At 36.8% G+C, this 15,561-nt stretch overlaps 1 protein-coding gene across 1 annotated transcript in view; it reads left to right on the top strand.

The window, feature by feature from the left end:
* WDR43 (WD repeat domain 43) overlaps positions 1–15,561 on the top strand; it is a 46,814-nt gene that overhangs the window by 29,404 nt on the left and 1,849 nt on the right. The window contains exons 11-16 of the mRNA XM_059188724.1: positions 295–426; positions 7,798–7,884; positions 8,678–8,709; positions 9,944–10,007; positions 12,246–12,359; positions 12,917–12,986. Coding sequence (XP_059044707.1) covers positions 295–426; positions 7,798–7,884; positions 8,678–8,709; positions 9,944–10,007; positions 12,246–12,359; positions 12,917–12,986 — 499 coding nt within the window. The remainder of the gene's footprint in view (positions 1–294; positions 427–7,797; positions 7,885–8,677; positions 8,710–9,943; positions 10,008–12,245; positions 12,360–12,916; positions 12,987–15,561) is intronic.

Below are 15,561 nucleotides of genomic sequence, written 5' to 3'. Positions count from 1 at the left end.
GATAATCCTTGTTTCCTTTTTGCAGATCTGAGGCTGATGACAAAGCTTTTTCCATAATATGTCTTTTCTTGTGTTTTAGTAATAGATGCCAGGTGCTTGCCTTTTTTGAATCTTATATAGCTGTGTTTATGAATTACGTTTTTAAATCATGGTTTCTTTGGCAGTTGTTTTTCTCACTAGAATCTGGAAACTTGGATTGGGAATCACCGATATGGGAACTACCCAGTTACCCCTTGACTAAACAACTTTAGGCCTTGTCTGGTTTAACATTAATAGATCGTTTCTGTTCCGCAGATTAGCATTGAAGAGCGCTTGGGAGCACTGGATATAGATACAAAGAAAGAAAAGGATGACCTTCCACAGACAAATAGCTTTCCAGTTCTTCTCACACAGGGTTTAGAAAGTAATGATTTCGAAATGCTAAATGTAAGTATTCTGGCAGTTTTAAAAATGAATTAACACAGTTAATTTTTCTTAAAAAGTGATTGACATAGCATACTTAGAGTGATAGTCACGTGATGTAGCTGTTTTGAATTTAATATTTTGTAAGTCTAGTCAAACATTTATCACTTGGTGGCACTACACAGACAGTCACCAACCTACAAAGGCATTGTATTAAATTATTTTGAACCTGGAATGCATTTTCTCATAGAAATACTGTTATGAATTGTTAATTAGGTTTTAGGCTTTAGTTGACAAAAGCCTTTATAAACATAGTGTAGCTGAACTATAATACTCAGCATTCTAGATCACAATTTATATTTTTTTCTGTAGGAAAATGCGTTCCTGAGTTTTTACTCTGGATTCCAGAAACTTATGTCCCCCTGGCCGTGAGAGGGGGCGGTGAGGTGGAACCTTGGCAATGGGTAGGAGGTTTGGGGGAAAAATTCAGGAGGGTTGGGGGTTATGTTGTGAAGTATTTAGAGGTTAAAAATACTAGAAATTTGTATAAAGGAGGCATTTATTATTTCTGTGTTTGTAAGTTGGTGACTGCTTGTATGAAGTTACTTAATTAGTCCTCTTAGACTCTAGAATTTAATAGTGGTCTGTAGGAAAAAAATAAGTGTAAAAATTGGATTTAAGCATTTCCTGATTAGATTAAAGCAGTTTACATTTTCTTAAGTGCATATTCTCAGTGATTCAGTGATATTATGGTGCCACTTAGTATTGATGTGACTTTATTCATACGTTACTTTACTCAGGTAACCTATGAATAGTGTCTTTCTGATTTATATTTTGATCTAAATGGGAATATCATTTGTGTCTAAGGAAGGTGATTTTTCAAAATGAGAAGGGAAATCAGCACATTCTAAAATTACTTTTAAAATTACTTATAAAGTAGTTTGTGAGTATATGTAATTTGGAAAGTGGTTTTTGGTTAACATGGCATAGAAACCTAGGTGAAAAATAAGCTATGGAAAACAATGGACAATGTTTTTAAAATGTAATGTGACTTATCTGCCGTTATCTCCTTAACTGTCCTTTCTCAGTAGTACAAAACCTTTCTCAGTAGTACAACTAAATTAGCTACCAATTTTTTTGTTTTAAAGAATCATTTCAAAAAATTTAAAAATTACTAGAGTGGACCCCCATGAACTCATCACTCAGTTTCAGAAATTATCAACACTAGCCTTATATTTCTATCCTTGTGTCATCTGTCTGCCCACATGCCTCCTCAGGTTATAGTGAAGCATAGGGACATTGATTTTAACCATAAATACATCTCTGTTTAACTCTCACAATAACAACCCCTTCTGAAAACAACCGCAATCCATTATCACACCTACAAATAAACAGTAATTCTCAGAATCGTCAAATATCCAGTTAGTGTGTTTACATTTCCCTGATTGTCTCATAAACTTAAGTTTTTATGTTTGCTTTCTTCTCCGTGAAGTCCACACAGAATGGGGGAGAGAGGTCTCTTCTATCTTTTGTAGCTGATTTTTTGGAGAAGCTAAGTTATTTGCCCTATAGAGATTCTCACATTCTGGATTTTGCTTCCCACAAAACTCCATTTTGTTGGGTCATTTAATTTAATCTGATAAATGGTATCATTTAACATGTTCCTCTGACATATTTCTTATACACTGGTAGTTGGCTCAAAGGTGACCGTGTGTCATCAGGTGTCACAGAGTTGTTGGAAGAAAAATGAAATGATCTTTATGGAAGCACTTCTTAAATTGTAAAGTATTCTACACGTAAGACTTTTTCATTATTAAGGATCTTTAGGTGATAGGTGATATATTGTTTTATTTCAGTAGAAGTAATTGGAAACTAGAATCCTGGAAAAAACCTGTAAAAGTTATAGTTAAGAGTTTCAAATAATCCTATAAAAAATAAATATGGAGATTTTACCATAGTATTTTAGCCTAAGAGATGATGCACTCATATTCTGTACATCTCTCTTAAAGTGAGAGGGGGACAGGTTAAAAAATGCATATATTTTTTTCTCCTAAAAACAGTCTTCCCCATTCCCAAAAATTACTTTATGGGGATATATGAAATTTAGTCGGAGGACAACAAGAATGAAGGACGTGAGCAGTGGCAGAGATACACCATACTACTAGAAGTGAGGATAAGAATCCCTGCATGGAAACTTGACATTAAATTTGTGGCGTTAGGGGGCACCTGGGTGGCTCAGTGGGTTGGGCCTGTGCCTTCAGCTCAGGTCATGATCCTAGGGTCCTGGGATCAATCCCCGCATCGGGCTCTCTGCTCAGCAGGAAGCCTGCTTCCTCCTCTCTCTCTGCCTGCCTCTCTGCCTACTTGTGATCTCTGTCAAATAAATAAATAAAATCTGAAAAAAAAAAAAAAAAGAAATTTTGTGGCATTAGGAAGGTGGAAATTTGACTCAAAGAAAATGTCTATAGCTTAGGAGAAGAAGAGAAGAGAGGCCTAGTCATTTATGTAATTTATGGCATCTACAGAAGATAGATATTATTAAGATTTTTAAAAATTTATTTAAATAATTTCTGTGCCATTTATAGTAGTACCAAAAAGTTAGAATAAATCTATAAAAGATGCCTCTCCCTCTACATTGATAATTACAAAAAATTATAAGAAATTAACAAAGATTGAGTATATAGTGATGTAAACCACCTTTATGTGTTGAAAGATTCAGTACTGTTAAAATGAGGGGAATTCTCCCCTTATTTATCTGTATATTCAGCACATTCCCAATTAAATTTCTGTAGCATCAGTAGTAGTAAAATTGGAGGGTTTAGCCTACTTGATTTCAAGGTAAAGTTTTAGTAATCAAAGTAGTTTGATATTAGTGAGAAAAAAAATACAGATTAAGGAACTAAAATTGGGAGTCCAGAAATAGACCACTCACTATTGGTTTTTAGTAAAGGTACTTAGTTGAGTTAGTGGAGAAAGTAAAATCTTACCAACAATTAGTTGTGAACCAACCATATATCCATATGGAAGAAAAGGTATCTCAGCCCTTCACAAAAGTTGACTGAAAATAGATAAACGTAAAACCCAAACCTAAAAAAACTTCTAGAAGAAAACAGGATAAAATCTATGCAAACGTTAGCGGATGAAGTCTTCTTAGATGGCATCACAAAAAGTATTACACGCTTCAGGAAAAAAGTGGTCATTTGGACTTAAAGTTGAAATCTTTTGCTCTTGAAATGATAGTGTTTGTGATTTCTGAGTGATTTCCTGCAGTGTTGGTTCCTCCTTCCAGGTGGGGAGGTGAAAACCACCATCCCAGGAATTCTCAATAAATTTCTGTTACTTAAAAAAAAAAAAAGAAAAAGAAAAGAAACAACACTGTTGGGGCACCTGGGTGGCTCAGTGGGTTAAAGCCTCTGCCTTCAGCTCAGGTCATGATCCCAGGGACCTGGGATCGAGCCCCACATTAGGCTCTCTGCTCAGCAGGGATCCTGCTTCCCGTTCTCTCTCTGCCTGCCTCTCTATCTACTTCTGATCTTTCTCTCTGTCAAATAAATAAATAAAATCTTTAAAAAAAAAAAAAAAAGAAACAACACTGTTAAGAGAGTGGAAAGGCAAGCTGCAGGCTGGGAGAATATTTTTAATTTCTACATCAGACAAAGGATTCATATCCAGAAGATACAAAAAACTTTTAAGAAGGAGACTCAAATAAAAAGCAGTTGGTAAAGGTGTGAACAGATACTTCATAAAAGAATTCAAATGGCCAGTAAGTGCATGTAAAGTTATTATACATCACTGGTCATCACAAATGCAAATTAAAATGACAGTGAGCTAACACTGTATTCCCAGTATGGATTGATTAAAATTTAAAAGACTGTTCCATCTGTTGGTGAGAATGTGGTGCAACTGGAACTTCCTGTCTTGTTGGTTGGGAAAATAAAATGGTACAGCTACTTTGGGAAACAATTTGGCAGTTTCTTTAAAGTTAAGGATTCATCTGCTTTAAGACCCAGCCTTTTTCCTGCTACGTATTTACCTGGGAGAATCAGAAACATATTCATATAAAGCCTGGTACATGAATGTTTATAGCAACTTTATTTTTTTAATAGCCAGAACCTGGAGAGCACCCATGTGACCCTCCTCATATGAACAGATAAGCAAATTCTTTATCTGGCAGTGTAAGGAAGATATTATTGATACATCAACAACGTGGATGAATCTCACACTTAATGCTGTGAGAAAGAAGCCAGGCAAAGAGTGTGTGCCCTCTGTGATTCTACTTATGTACAGTGCTAGGAAATGCAGACCAATATGTAGTTCAGTGCTTGCCTGAGGGTGCGGGTGGAGGAATAGAACGTTAAGGGACCCAAGGAGATTTGAGGGTGATGGAATGTTTATCACAGTGTTAGTTTCATGGACAAATGTTTATGTCAGACTGATTAAATAGTGTACTTCAAGTGTGTACGGTTTATTATGCTTCATTTATATTGTAGACTTGTAAAAAAAAAAAAACCTTTAGTATCTTGCTAGTTACAACTGTGGTTTATAGAATTGTTTTTTAAATATATTTTCAACGGAAGTTAATGTTAACTTCTGTATCCATTAACACTTCACTTTGTTTTGGGATAACTTATTTTTACTTGTTTATTTTAAATTTGAAAATTATCATAGAGCCTGTTAGTTGGCATAAGAATTTCTTGAGAGGTTGTTAAAAACTTCTGCCCTTCAGTTTGATTTAACTTCTGAATAGCTAGGCCATAGGTTCTCTCTCTTTCTTTTTTTTTTTTTTTTAAGAGAGAGGGAGGGAAGATGGAAGATGAGGATGGGCGGGAAAAGGAGAGAAAGAATCTTAAGCAGGCTTCCTGTCCAGTGTAGAGCCAATGCTGTCAGGGCTCCATCTCACAACCCGGTGAGACCATGACCTGACCTGAAATCAAGAGTTGGACTCTTAACCAGCTCTACCGAAGCGCCCTAGGCTATAAGTACTCTTATTTGCCTTTGATAGTTCTGGTTTATACCTTTTTTCTTGATATAGTAATTACTAGTGACTTCTTTTGTTGTTACAGATATCCAGTTCAGACAACAGATTTTATGATCACTTTGCATTTAGGGTACTAGGAGATTTCATAAACCATGTATTTTTTAAACCCTCATTGCTACGTTGTTTTATAACTAAGCTTTGCAGAAATAATGCGCAGCAGCGGTTCAAGTTAGTATTCCTTGACCTGAAGGGCAGTTGCCCTACTTGACCAGTTAAGACAGTGAAACCTGATGGGTTGGTGGACATCCTGCGAAAATTCAGGATCTTAACAAGGGCATGTCTTACGTCAAACACTAATTTGTAGACTAGTTCAGACACATTGTTCCCTATAACCTGTACATTGTTAGAACTTTGTGGTAACTAATAGTTACAATAAATGAGGTGATTTGAGGAATGTTTAGTATCGTCACACACCTTCCAAATTGCTGTAGAAGTTCTGATCAACATATTTTGCTTTGAGTCCTGTATTCTGATTATTTGAAAATACAAATTTAGGTTAATTGGGACTGTTAAATAAGGACATTCCATCCCTCATTTCTTCAGTGATTATGTATAAAAATTTTTATTTCTTTTGCATGAGAAACTATGTAGTTATGCCAGTGGTAGTTTTTTTATATAGTTCCTGATGGATTTATTAGAAGGGCTTTGTGTAAAGATATTTTTATAAGCAAATGAAATTCATAGGGAATTCTGAAAGGATACTGTTAAAATAGGCTGTAAAGCAGTTTCTATATTTTGTTTGTTCTTTGGTACTTCTACTCTTTGTATCTTAGGCATGACTTTCGTAGTACCAACCACCTCCAAAACCGTATGCACCCATCGTCAGGGAAGTTACTCTGGGAATTAAGCCCTTTGGAAAGAATAAATCTATAGAAGTATTCAAGAGGAATGGGTGATCAAGGTTTTGAGACCTGAAAAGCCTTGTATTTCCCATCCTTTCCTATAGATGAAGCATTTGGGGTTTGAGACATGGAAAGGCCTGCCAGGATTAGGACTCATCTCTCCTTTTTTGTCCTCTGCGGTGGAGACTGAGTTTGTCTAGTTGACGCACCCTCCCAGGATTTTGACTCAAGCACTCATTATATATGATCTTTTGATTGGCTTGAAGTTTTATCAAAAAGTTGTCAGTTTTGAAAGATTTGTTGCTAAGTGTGGTATTAGTGTGTTTTGCTCGTTCTCATATGGATATGTCTCTGATTTCATAAAATAACAGTTTGACAGCTTCTCTACAGTGGCATATACTGTATTTAAGTGTCTAGAGGTATTTTATATAAAAGTTTGTTCATAAAGATTAGAATCTGTAGGAAAGTAACCCATTTATCAAAGTAAATGTCCTGATTCCTGAAGATGATACTTTCCTGATAGTCAAAGACATTAACATAACATTGTCTAGTTAGTCCCTCCAACCTAAAATCCAGTTGGTAGTTTATTGTTTGGTTTTTTAAAACAGACATGTGAAAAAATGCTCAGCATCACTCAGCGTCAGGGAAGTACAAATCAAAACCACAATGAGATATCACCTCACACCTGTCAAAATGTCTAAAATTAAGTCAGAAAACAACAGATGTTGGCAAGGATGCGGAGAAAGGGGATCCTTCCTACACTGTTGTTGGGAATGCAAGCTGGTGCAGCCACTCTGGAAAACAGTACAGAGGTTCCTCAAAAGTTAAAAATAGAATTACCCTATGACCCAGCAATTACACTACTAAGTATTTATCCAGAGGATGCAAACATAGTGATTTGAAGGGGCACCCGAATGTTTTTTAGCAGTAATATCCACAATAGCCAAAATACAAAATTCTAAATGTCCATTGATAACATGAATGGATAAAGATGATGTGTGTATGTACACCCAAACACGCACGCGGGAATATTACTCAGCTATCAAAAAGAATGAAATCTTGCCATTTTCAATGACGTGAAGGGAACTAGAGCTATTATGTTAAGCGAAATAAATCAGAGAAAGACAGATACCATGATTTCACTCCTGTGTGGAATTTAAGAAACAAAACAGATGAACATAGTGGGGAGGGAGGGATAAATAAATAAGACAAAAACAGGGAGACAAACCATAAGAGACTCCTAACTATGGGAAATAAATTGGGGTTTCTGGAGGGGAGGTGGGAAGAGGGATGAGGTAATCAGGTGATGGGCATTAAGGAGGGTACTTGATGGAGTGAGCACTGGGTGTCTTAGGCAACTAATGAATCGTTGAATTCTTCCCCTGAAACTAGTAATACATCGTATGTTGACTAAATAGATTTTAAATTAATAAAAAATCATTTTTTACTGTTTTTCCTCTAGTATCTTTAGCTTCTGCATATGCTTATCTTCATGTTTCCTTTATTTTCTCACAGAAAGTACTTCAAACTAGGAATTTAAACCTAATTAAGAGGACTGTATTAAGGATGCCCCTGCATGCTGTTATTCCATTGTTGCAAGAGGTAACTGAATACTCTTTTCATTTTAAGGTCCTAACACTGTGAGTTAAAGAGAAAATCTCTTGTTTAGAGAAGCAGATTTGTAGTGTATAAGCAAGCAAGGTATTTACAGTAGATAATAGATCTACTAAAAATTTACCTAGTCCACATTTTTTAATGTATTTTTTATTGAGATAAAATTCACATAACATAAAATATACTCTGTTTAAATGTATATAATTCAGTATTTTTTCATATATTTACAGGTTGTGCTGTTGTCACACCAAAAAAAATCATGTACCAGTTAGCTTCTCCCCATTCTCCTTTACCCCTAGTTTCTGGCAACCAGAGATTACTTTCTGTCCCTGGATTTGCCTGTTCTAAATTTTCATTCATATAAATTATAACCTAGATTTTTATCAGGTAACTTTTCTTCATGTGGGAATGTGTACCTAGATTATGATACATTGGTTGAACATTGAGGAATTAGGAAATTTAGGAATCCTTTAGGAATAGTGATTTCCTAAGTCTTTTTTGGGGAGAGGGGCAGAGGGAGGAGGAGAGAGAATCTTAAGCAGGTTCCCTACCCAGCGCGGAGCCCCAGTTTGGGACTTGATTTGATGACCTTGAGGACTCTGCGCTGTTATGACTTGCGCCGAAATCAAGAGTTGGGTGCTTAATCAACTGAGCCACCAGGCGCCCCTTTAAATATTTTTTCTGTATTTTCTTTGTTCTCCTGGATGTGTGTATGGTGGGAATTGGTGCATATGGGCTGCCTCTGAAGTGCGGTTGCTAATACAGTTTTTTCCTCCCTCAGCTTACAAAGAGATTGCAGGGACATCCTAATAGGTAAGATATTTAGGTGACTTAAATTGCTTTGATTTTATCAATATTTTAGAGGCGATTGTTTAAAAAAAACAGTTTTTGGCTTGAAATTACATAGTGGGCAGCTCCACATTCTTAATTAAGAGTGTGTATCTGTAAGGTCAGATACTGCTCTTCCCTCTTCTGTAAGTTGAATGACTTTTATTCCTAAGATTTTAGTACAGTTTTTCCCTTTCTTTTAGGAAAATCCTGTGTAGTTTTTCTAGCATCATCGTCAGGTCTTGTAATGAATTTAGTCTTATGTAATGATTTAGCCCTGATCAGATGTAAAATTGCCATTTGTCCAACTCCCCAAACTTCTGGTAGTTGGTGAGACACTGTAAGGAAATATTTTATAGGACTGAAGTTTTGTGAGTCTTTTTTGTTAATAATTTGATGATTAAGTATTTGAATAGGGAGTTGGTATCTCAGAGATCCTAAGCTGACAGTATAGTATTCTCAGTGCTACAGTATGTAGTTGGTTTTTGTTTTTGTTTTTTTTTTAAGATGTTACCTATTTGAGAGAGAGAGTATGAGCGGGGTGGGGGGGTGTTGGAGTACAGAGGGAGAAGCAGACTCCCAGCTAAGCAGGGAGCCCAACTCAGGACTGGATCTCAGGATCTTGAGATCATGACCTGAGCTGCGAAGGCAGATGTTAACCGACTGAGCCACCCAGGTGTCCCCTTTTCCAAGTTTTCCCCCGGATAGACTGCATTCCTGTTTGGAGCTCACAAAGAAAAGCCAACGAATTCCTTGATTAAGCCCAGCTTCCACATTCTTGGTCTATATTTGTCTTTGAATGTGGCATGGAAATCTTATGCTATGTGTGCTCTTTGTGCTGTGCTATTTATGCTATTATGCTATTGATAGCGAATAGATGATGGGTGTAAAAATGTAGTAAGGTGAGCCCAGTTTACTGCCTTGGTATCAGTTGGAGTAAAGCATGTGCTTTATTCTTGAATTATTTTAGAGGAAGAGTCTTGTCCGGTTCAGTTGATGTTACTCTCCCCTCCTCCCCAAGAGATGATTCTGTTTCATAGATCTCAGACTCCCGGTGGGACGAGAAGATCATTAAAGTCAGTGGTTATTTAGTAGGGTTGTTTTTTACAGGGCACAATTTACAGATCTTGGTCTGAGTTTATCTAATATTATCACTCCATTGTATTTAATTTTGAAATCATGAATATGCATTTACTTAGATTTTTCTTATTTTTTTCAGTGCTGTTTTAATGGTTCAGTGGCTAAAATGTGTGTTAACGGTCCATGCATCCTACTTATCCACAGTAAGTCTTCAACTGTAGTTGCTGAATAGTTTGGCTTTAATAAGGATTATGAACTGATGTGTTAATGAAACATTCTCCTTCCACCTGCCCTTCAACCTTCAACCATCAGTTGCTCGCTTTTAAAGACTTTATTTTACCCCAGGTGCAGTGTAATAATATCATCGTTGCCTATTGAAAACTGGCCCTTTTTTTGCCCTGGATTTTAAAAGTAATACACCTTTTATAGAGAACTTTGAGAAATAAAGAAAGGAGAAAAGTAACATACCGTCATGTTAGCCTTTAGGTGTTTTTTTATGTGTATAACCTGTTTAGCAAAATTATTTTTACAATATATGTGCCTTTCCATTGTTCTGCCTTGTCCCAGGACAGTAGAAGATAGCTTGTGGTAAAAATGAAATTAAATATTAAATGGTTGTCATTTTATGGGGCTGCTGTCAGCTCTATTACAAATGGAAGAGAGGAAACATCAAATTTTAATCAATACCAGAAAACATAAATTTTATAATACACATATTTACATACATTTCATAATATGAATTGGGTTCTTTGCTCATTAAATCAATTACATTTTAAGTTAGAAATAAAATTACACAGTTCCCTTTTTTTCTTTTTCTTTAATTTTAATACCTAGCACCTTTTAATAGATTTTTTTAAAAGGTTATAATGGATAGTTGAAGAAAATTCATAATTGCTCTTCTTTCTTAACACAGTTTCACCCAGCTCTGCCTGCTTGCTGTCCCTTGTTCTGTCTCAGGCTCATTTTGCCTTCAGAGTTTGAAATAAGGGAAACAAGTGAATAACCTGCTTTGAGGCCAGCAGTTTGTTCTTTCTGTGTCTGGGGGAACTCTGCCAGGATGTTAGAATGAGAGGAGGTATAAGACACTAAGAGTGGCTGTGGGGTTTCCTAAGTTTGGAATCTTGGGATCAATTGAGGGCAGTGGTAAGTGGAATGGCTGAGTGGTGGGCGATGGGCACTAGAAGATTCCCACAAGCATCAGGACTTGGGGTGAACAGGACAGCACTTATTTTATAACCTCATTCATTTGCTTAGAAGTGAAAAGAGCCCTAGAAGGCCTTGTAGAGAAATCCCTTCTGGAGCCAAGGGTGAACTGCTGGGGTAGCAGTTGTGTAAAGTTCACAGTCATGGCACAGTAGACCAAAGAAGGATGGTGTGGAGAGGACTCCATGGCCTGTGGGAATTCTCTTCTCAGAGAGCAGTGCTTTTTCCTTCATCTTCTTTTGGTCATCTTCCTTTGGTTCCTCCTTATCAGGTGTCCTTACCTTCTCCAAGCTGAGGGACTGCTAGGCACAGGGCTTAAGGAATGGACAAGATACTGTGGTCCCCCTGTTCCTGGAGCTTACTGTGTGAATATGGACAGATAAAAAATGAGATGATGGCAATTGATATGTGATCACCTTAAACTTTGTTTTATGCATTTTTGTGTGTTTGCTGTTTAAAGTTTAACATTTGAATGAAACTCTTATTTATGCTAAGTTGTCAGCAGTCAGAGGGCAAGTAAGGCTACTTAAAGGGCAAAGAGTGGGGTTCTTTTTTTGTCCCCCTGGAGGGACAGATTTCAGGCTTTACTTCCTTAAGTATTGTTCAGAGAGTTCTTTAACAGGATGTATGTTTGAAATACTGTCTGGTCAGCTTTGTACTCTGTCGCTCTGTTTTCTGGTCTCTGGAAGCTGTGCAAAGCTCTCTTTAGCTTGCTTATGGTAGAGGTAGATCATGTGATACTATCAAAGAGTAAGTTTCAGAAGAAACCCTCTTTAGCCCGGAGATAGGTGGTGATGGTATTTTTTATTTAGTGTTTCAATTTACATTGACCTCTCAATATTTTGTTTAAATTTTTTTTTTTATTATTTACTTTTTTAAGTAGGTTCAGGGCTTGAACTCTCTACCCTGAGATCAAGACCTGAGCTGAGATCAAGAGTCAGATGCTTAACTGACTGAGCCACCCAAGCCTCTTCCTCCTGCCTGTATCATTATTTTAAAAAGCACACAATTTTTTGCCATTAGGACATTAAAGGTCAGCTTGTGAAAATTTTGAAGATGTTACTGGGGTGTGTCCCAAGCAGCCACTGCCACAGGAGGTGTAAGCAGATGTTTGTGGTGTGGTGGCTAGATACTTGGTTGTATCTGAGCATGATTTGTATGTCTGTTGTCTGTACTTTGTATATATGTCTGTTGTCTGTACTTTGTCATGATAGTGTGATAATCTTATTCCCCCCTAGTTGCCTGATCTGGTACCCCAGCTGGGAACACTGTATCAGTTAATGGAAAGCAGAGTAAAAACTTTTCAGAAACTCTCCCACCTTCATGGAAAGCTTATTCTTCTAATCACTCAAGTGAGTAAATCAAGATTGTTTTGTGCTAAGCTTTGGATGTGATAGGAATAGAGAGGAACAAGGATTGTTTACCTGAACAGCGAAAGCCCCATGTTTCAGCAAGAAATTGATAAATCAGGGTCCAGTCTTTAACTGGAAGTGAACTTCCTTGTGATTCAGCTTTTCCTCAAAGGTTCTCACTGTCCTGTTTCAGTTGTTATTACAGTTAGGATGGCTGTGCTACTATGAATAGCAAGTTACAGGATATTTATAACTTACATATATTAAAACATATATATATAATAACTTATATATATTATAACTTAATATAGGATATTGTTGCAGTTTTGGAAACAAGTTCTGATCACCTTAAAAGGTTTTCAGCTTTTACAGAGTAACTATATTCTTGCATTTGACAAGTTTGTTTTTTGCCCTGTATTTGATCTGTGTCGTATTGAGGTCATCCATCATACTGGTTGAGGACAAGTTTACTGTTGGGGAAGGTGGAGCGTAGCAGTGGCTACATACTTGAGATGACCTTGTACTCAGCTTCATGAAAATACTTGGTTATGTTTCAGGTTACAGCATCTGAAAAAACAAAGGGAATGACTTGTCCTGCACAAAAGGCAAAATTGGTGTACGAGGAAGGTAAGGCTTGAGGTTTCTGAAGATCTAGAATTGGAATATTCATTTTTTAACATTGAGTTCTGTTACCTTATTTTGTAGAACATGACTAAGGTCATACTATGGCACATCAGATTTTCTATTAAAGTGGACAAGCCTGTGGCAAAAATACGATCCAGTAAGAAAAGAGAAGGTGCAAATACCGTGCAGTTAAATGAGAAAGGGCACTAGGTATGGAAGAGATTTAAGTAGGAGAGCACTATGAACAAACTTTTATGCCAGCACAGTAAAACCCTAGATAATAAGAGATAATATCTTAGGAAACATGATTGACCAAAAGACTTAGAGGGGCACCTGGGTGGCTCAGTTGGTTAAACGCATCTGCCTTTGGCTCAGGTCCTGATCCCAGGGGTCTTGGGACTGAGCCCTGGCATAAGGCTCTCTGCTCAGTGGGGAGCCTGGCTTCTCCCTCTCCCTCTGCCCTTCTCCCTGCTCATGCTCGCTCTCTGTCAAATAAATAAATAAAGTCTTTAATTAAAAAAAAAAAAAACAGAAATACAAACTTTGAATAAGCCAGTGGCTTTGAATTGATTTAATCAAAACCTTTGCTCAGAGATACCAGGCAGAGAGTTTTTATAGGTGAATTTCATCAGTCTTTCAAGGAACAAGTCAGTTTTGTCATATATAACAGTTCAGGCATTTTATGAGTCAAAACCAGATAAGGACAGTTAAGAATGTCATTTTAGAATGTCTTTAAATATCCTGAGTAGCAAGTTAATACTATAGAAGTACTTAAGTAGGATAATATGTCATTACCAAGTAGAATTTATTTAAAGATTATAAGGTGATTTAGCATCAAGAAATCTGTTTAATTACCATAAACAGATTAACATAGAACAATATATATTAATAGATGCAGAAAAAGAATTCAGTAAAATTCAGTCTGTATCTCATTATTGATAATATGAGTAACCTACAAATTTAAAGGAGTTTCCTTAATCTCATCAGACAAAAGTTGAGAAGCATTCCCATAAAGTCAGCAACTAGACAGTAATGTACCTTTTATTGCTTCTGGATAGCCTGCCTAGTATTATATGAAAGAAGTGAATTCTAGAACCTTGGCTGTGGCAGTTGTTGTCCTTTTCAACTTAGAAAATGTAGGAGAATCTACAGTTAATGAGATAGGACGTAAGTAAGTTTACTGGACACCAAGATCAGCAGAAAGGAATCAATAGCATTATTGTCTCAGTAATGTATTGTGTGTCTATTGATGTGTGTCCTGGTCAGAAAATGTATTAGGAAAAAAAGATATCATTCACACCAGCAGTCAAAGCTATGAAGTACCTAGATATATACCTAATATCTAAAAAATGAAATAAAACCTTTATAGAGAAAATAATAAAACATAATTGAAGGACGTAAAAGCATGCCTAGGTTATTACTTAGACCTCTGTTTCCAGTTTTACTGAGATATAATTTGGATTATAATTACATACAACATTTTTTAGGTGTACAACTTAACGATTTGATGATCTATATATATATTGTGAACTGATCACCAGTATATGTTTAATTAATGGCCATCACCACACAAAGTTGCTCAGAGAACTTCTTTTACTCTCTTAACAGCTTTCAGAGGATTCTTTTCTTTCTTTTTTTTTTTTTAAGATTTTATTTATTTTTTTTGACAGAGATCACAAGTAGGCAGAGCAGCAGAGAGTGGGGGTGGGAAGCAGGCTCCCCGTTGAGCACAGAGCCCGATGTTGGGGCTCAATCCCAAGACCCTGAGACCATGACCTGAGCCAAAGGCAGAGGCTTAACCCACTGAGCCACCCACGCGCACATCTCTTAACAGCTTTCAGATATATAGTTATGATATTGTTAAGTACATTAAATTCCCAAGACTGACTGCTCTTACAATTGGGAGTTTCTATCTTTTGATTTTTCATCATTTCCCCTACTCCCCACACCTCTTGCAACCTGTCTGTTGGTTTGTTGTTTTTAGGTTGCACATCTGCATACGATCATGCAGTACTTACACACCTGACACAGTGCCCTCAAGGCCAGTCCGTGTTGTCACAGATGGGAGGATTTGCTTTTTTTAATAGCTGAATGGAATGTAATGGCTGAATGTAGTTATCCCATTTTCTTTAACCATCCGTCCAGTCCGTTGGTGGACTTTTAAGTTGTTCCCATGTCTTGGCTGTTGTAAGTGATACTGCAGTGAACATGGGGTGCGTGTATCCCTTTGAGATCCTGATTTTGTTTCCTTTGACATACACCCAGTAGTGGAATTGGTGGAACATCTGGTAGCTTTCTTTGTAATTTCTTGGGGAGCATTCGTACTGTTTGCAATAGTGATTGGCCAACTTATATTTCTACGAACATTACCACAAGGGTTCCCTTTTCTCCACATCGGCTTAGTTTTTCTAAGATGGATTTTGTTAGGTTTTTGGTACTTTGTCCTAATCAGTGAGATCTTGATGGAAGAACATAATAAATGAACTTTTATGCGGATAAGAATATTAATGTTACTGCTTAGGTGGATGATAGCTGAATGCAGTATTTCTAAAAGTAAATTCAGGAATCTGTTTAGTTG

This window comes from Mustela lutreola, chromosome 9 (genome assembly GCF_030435805.1).
Source record: "Mustela lutreola isolate mMusLut2 chromosome 9, mMusLut2.pri, whole genome shotgun sequence".
Taxonomy (NCBI): Eukaryota; Metazoa; Chordata; class Mammalia; order Carnivora; family Mustelidae; genus Mustela; species Mustela lutreola.
This window is presented reverse-complemented; position numbering and strand designations above follow the sequence as displayed.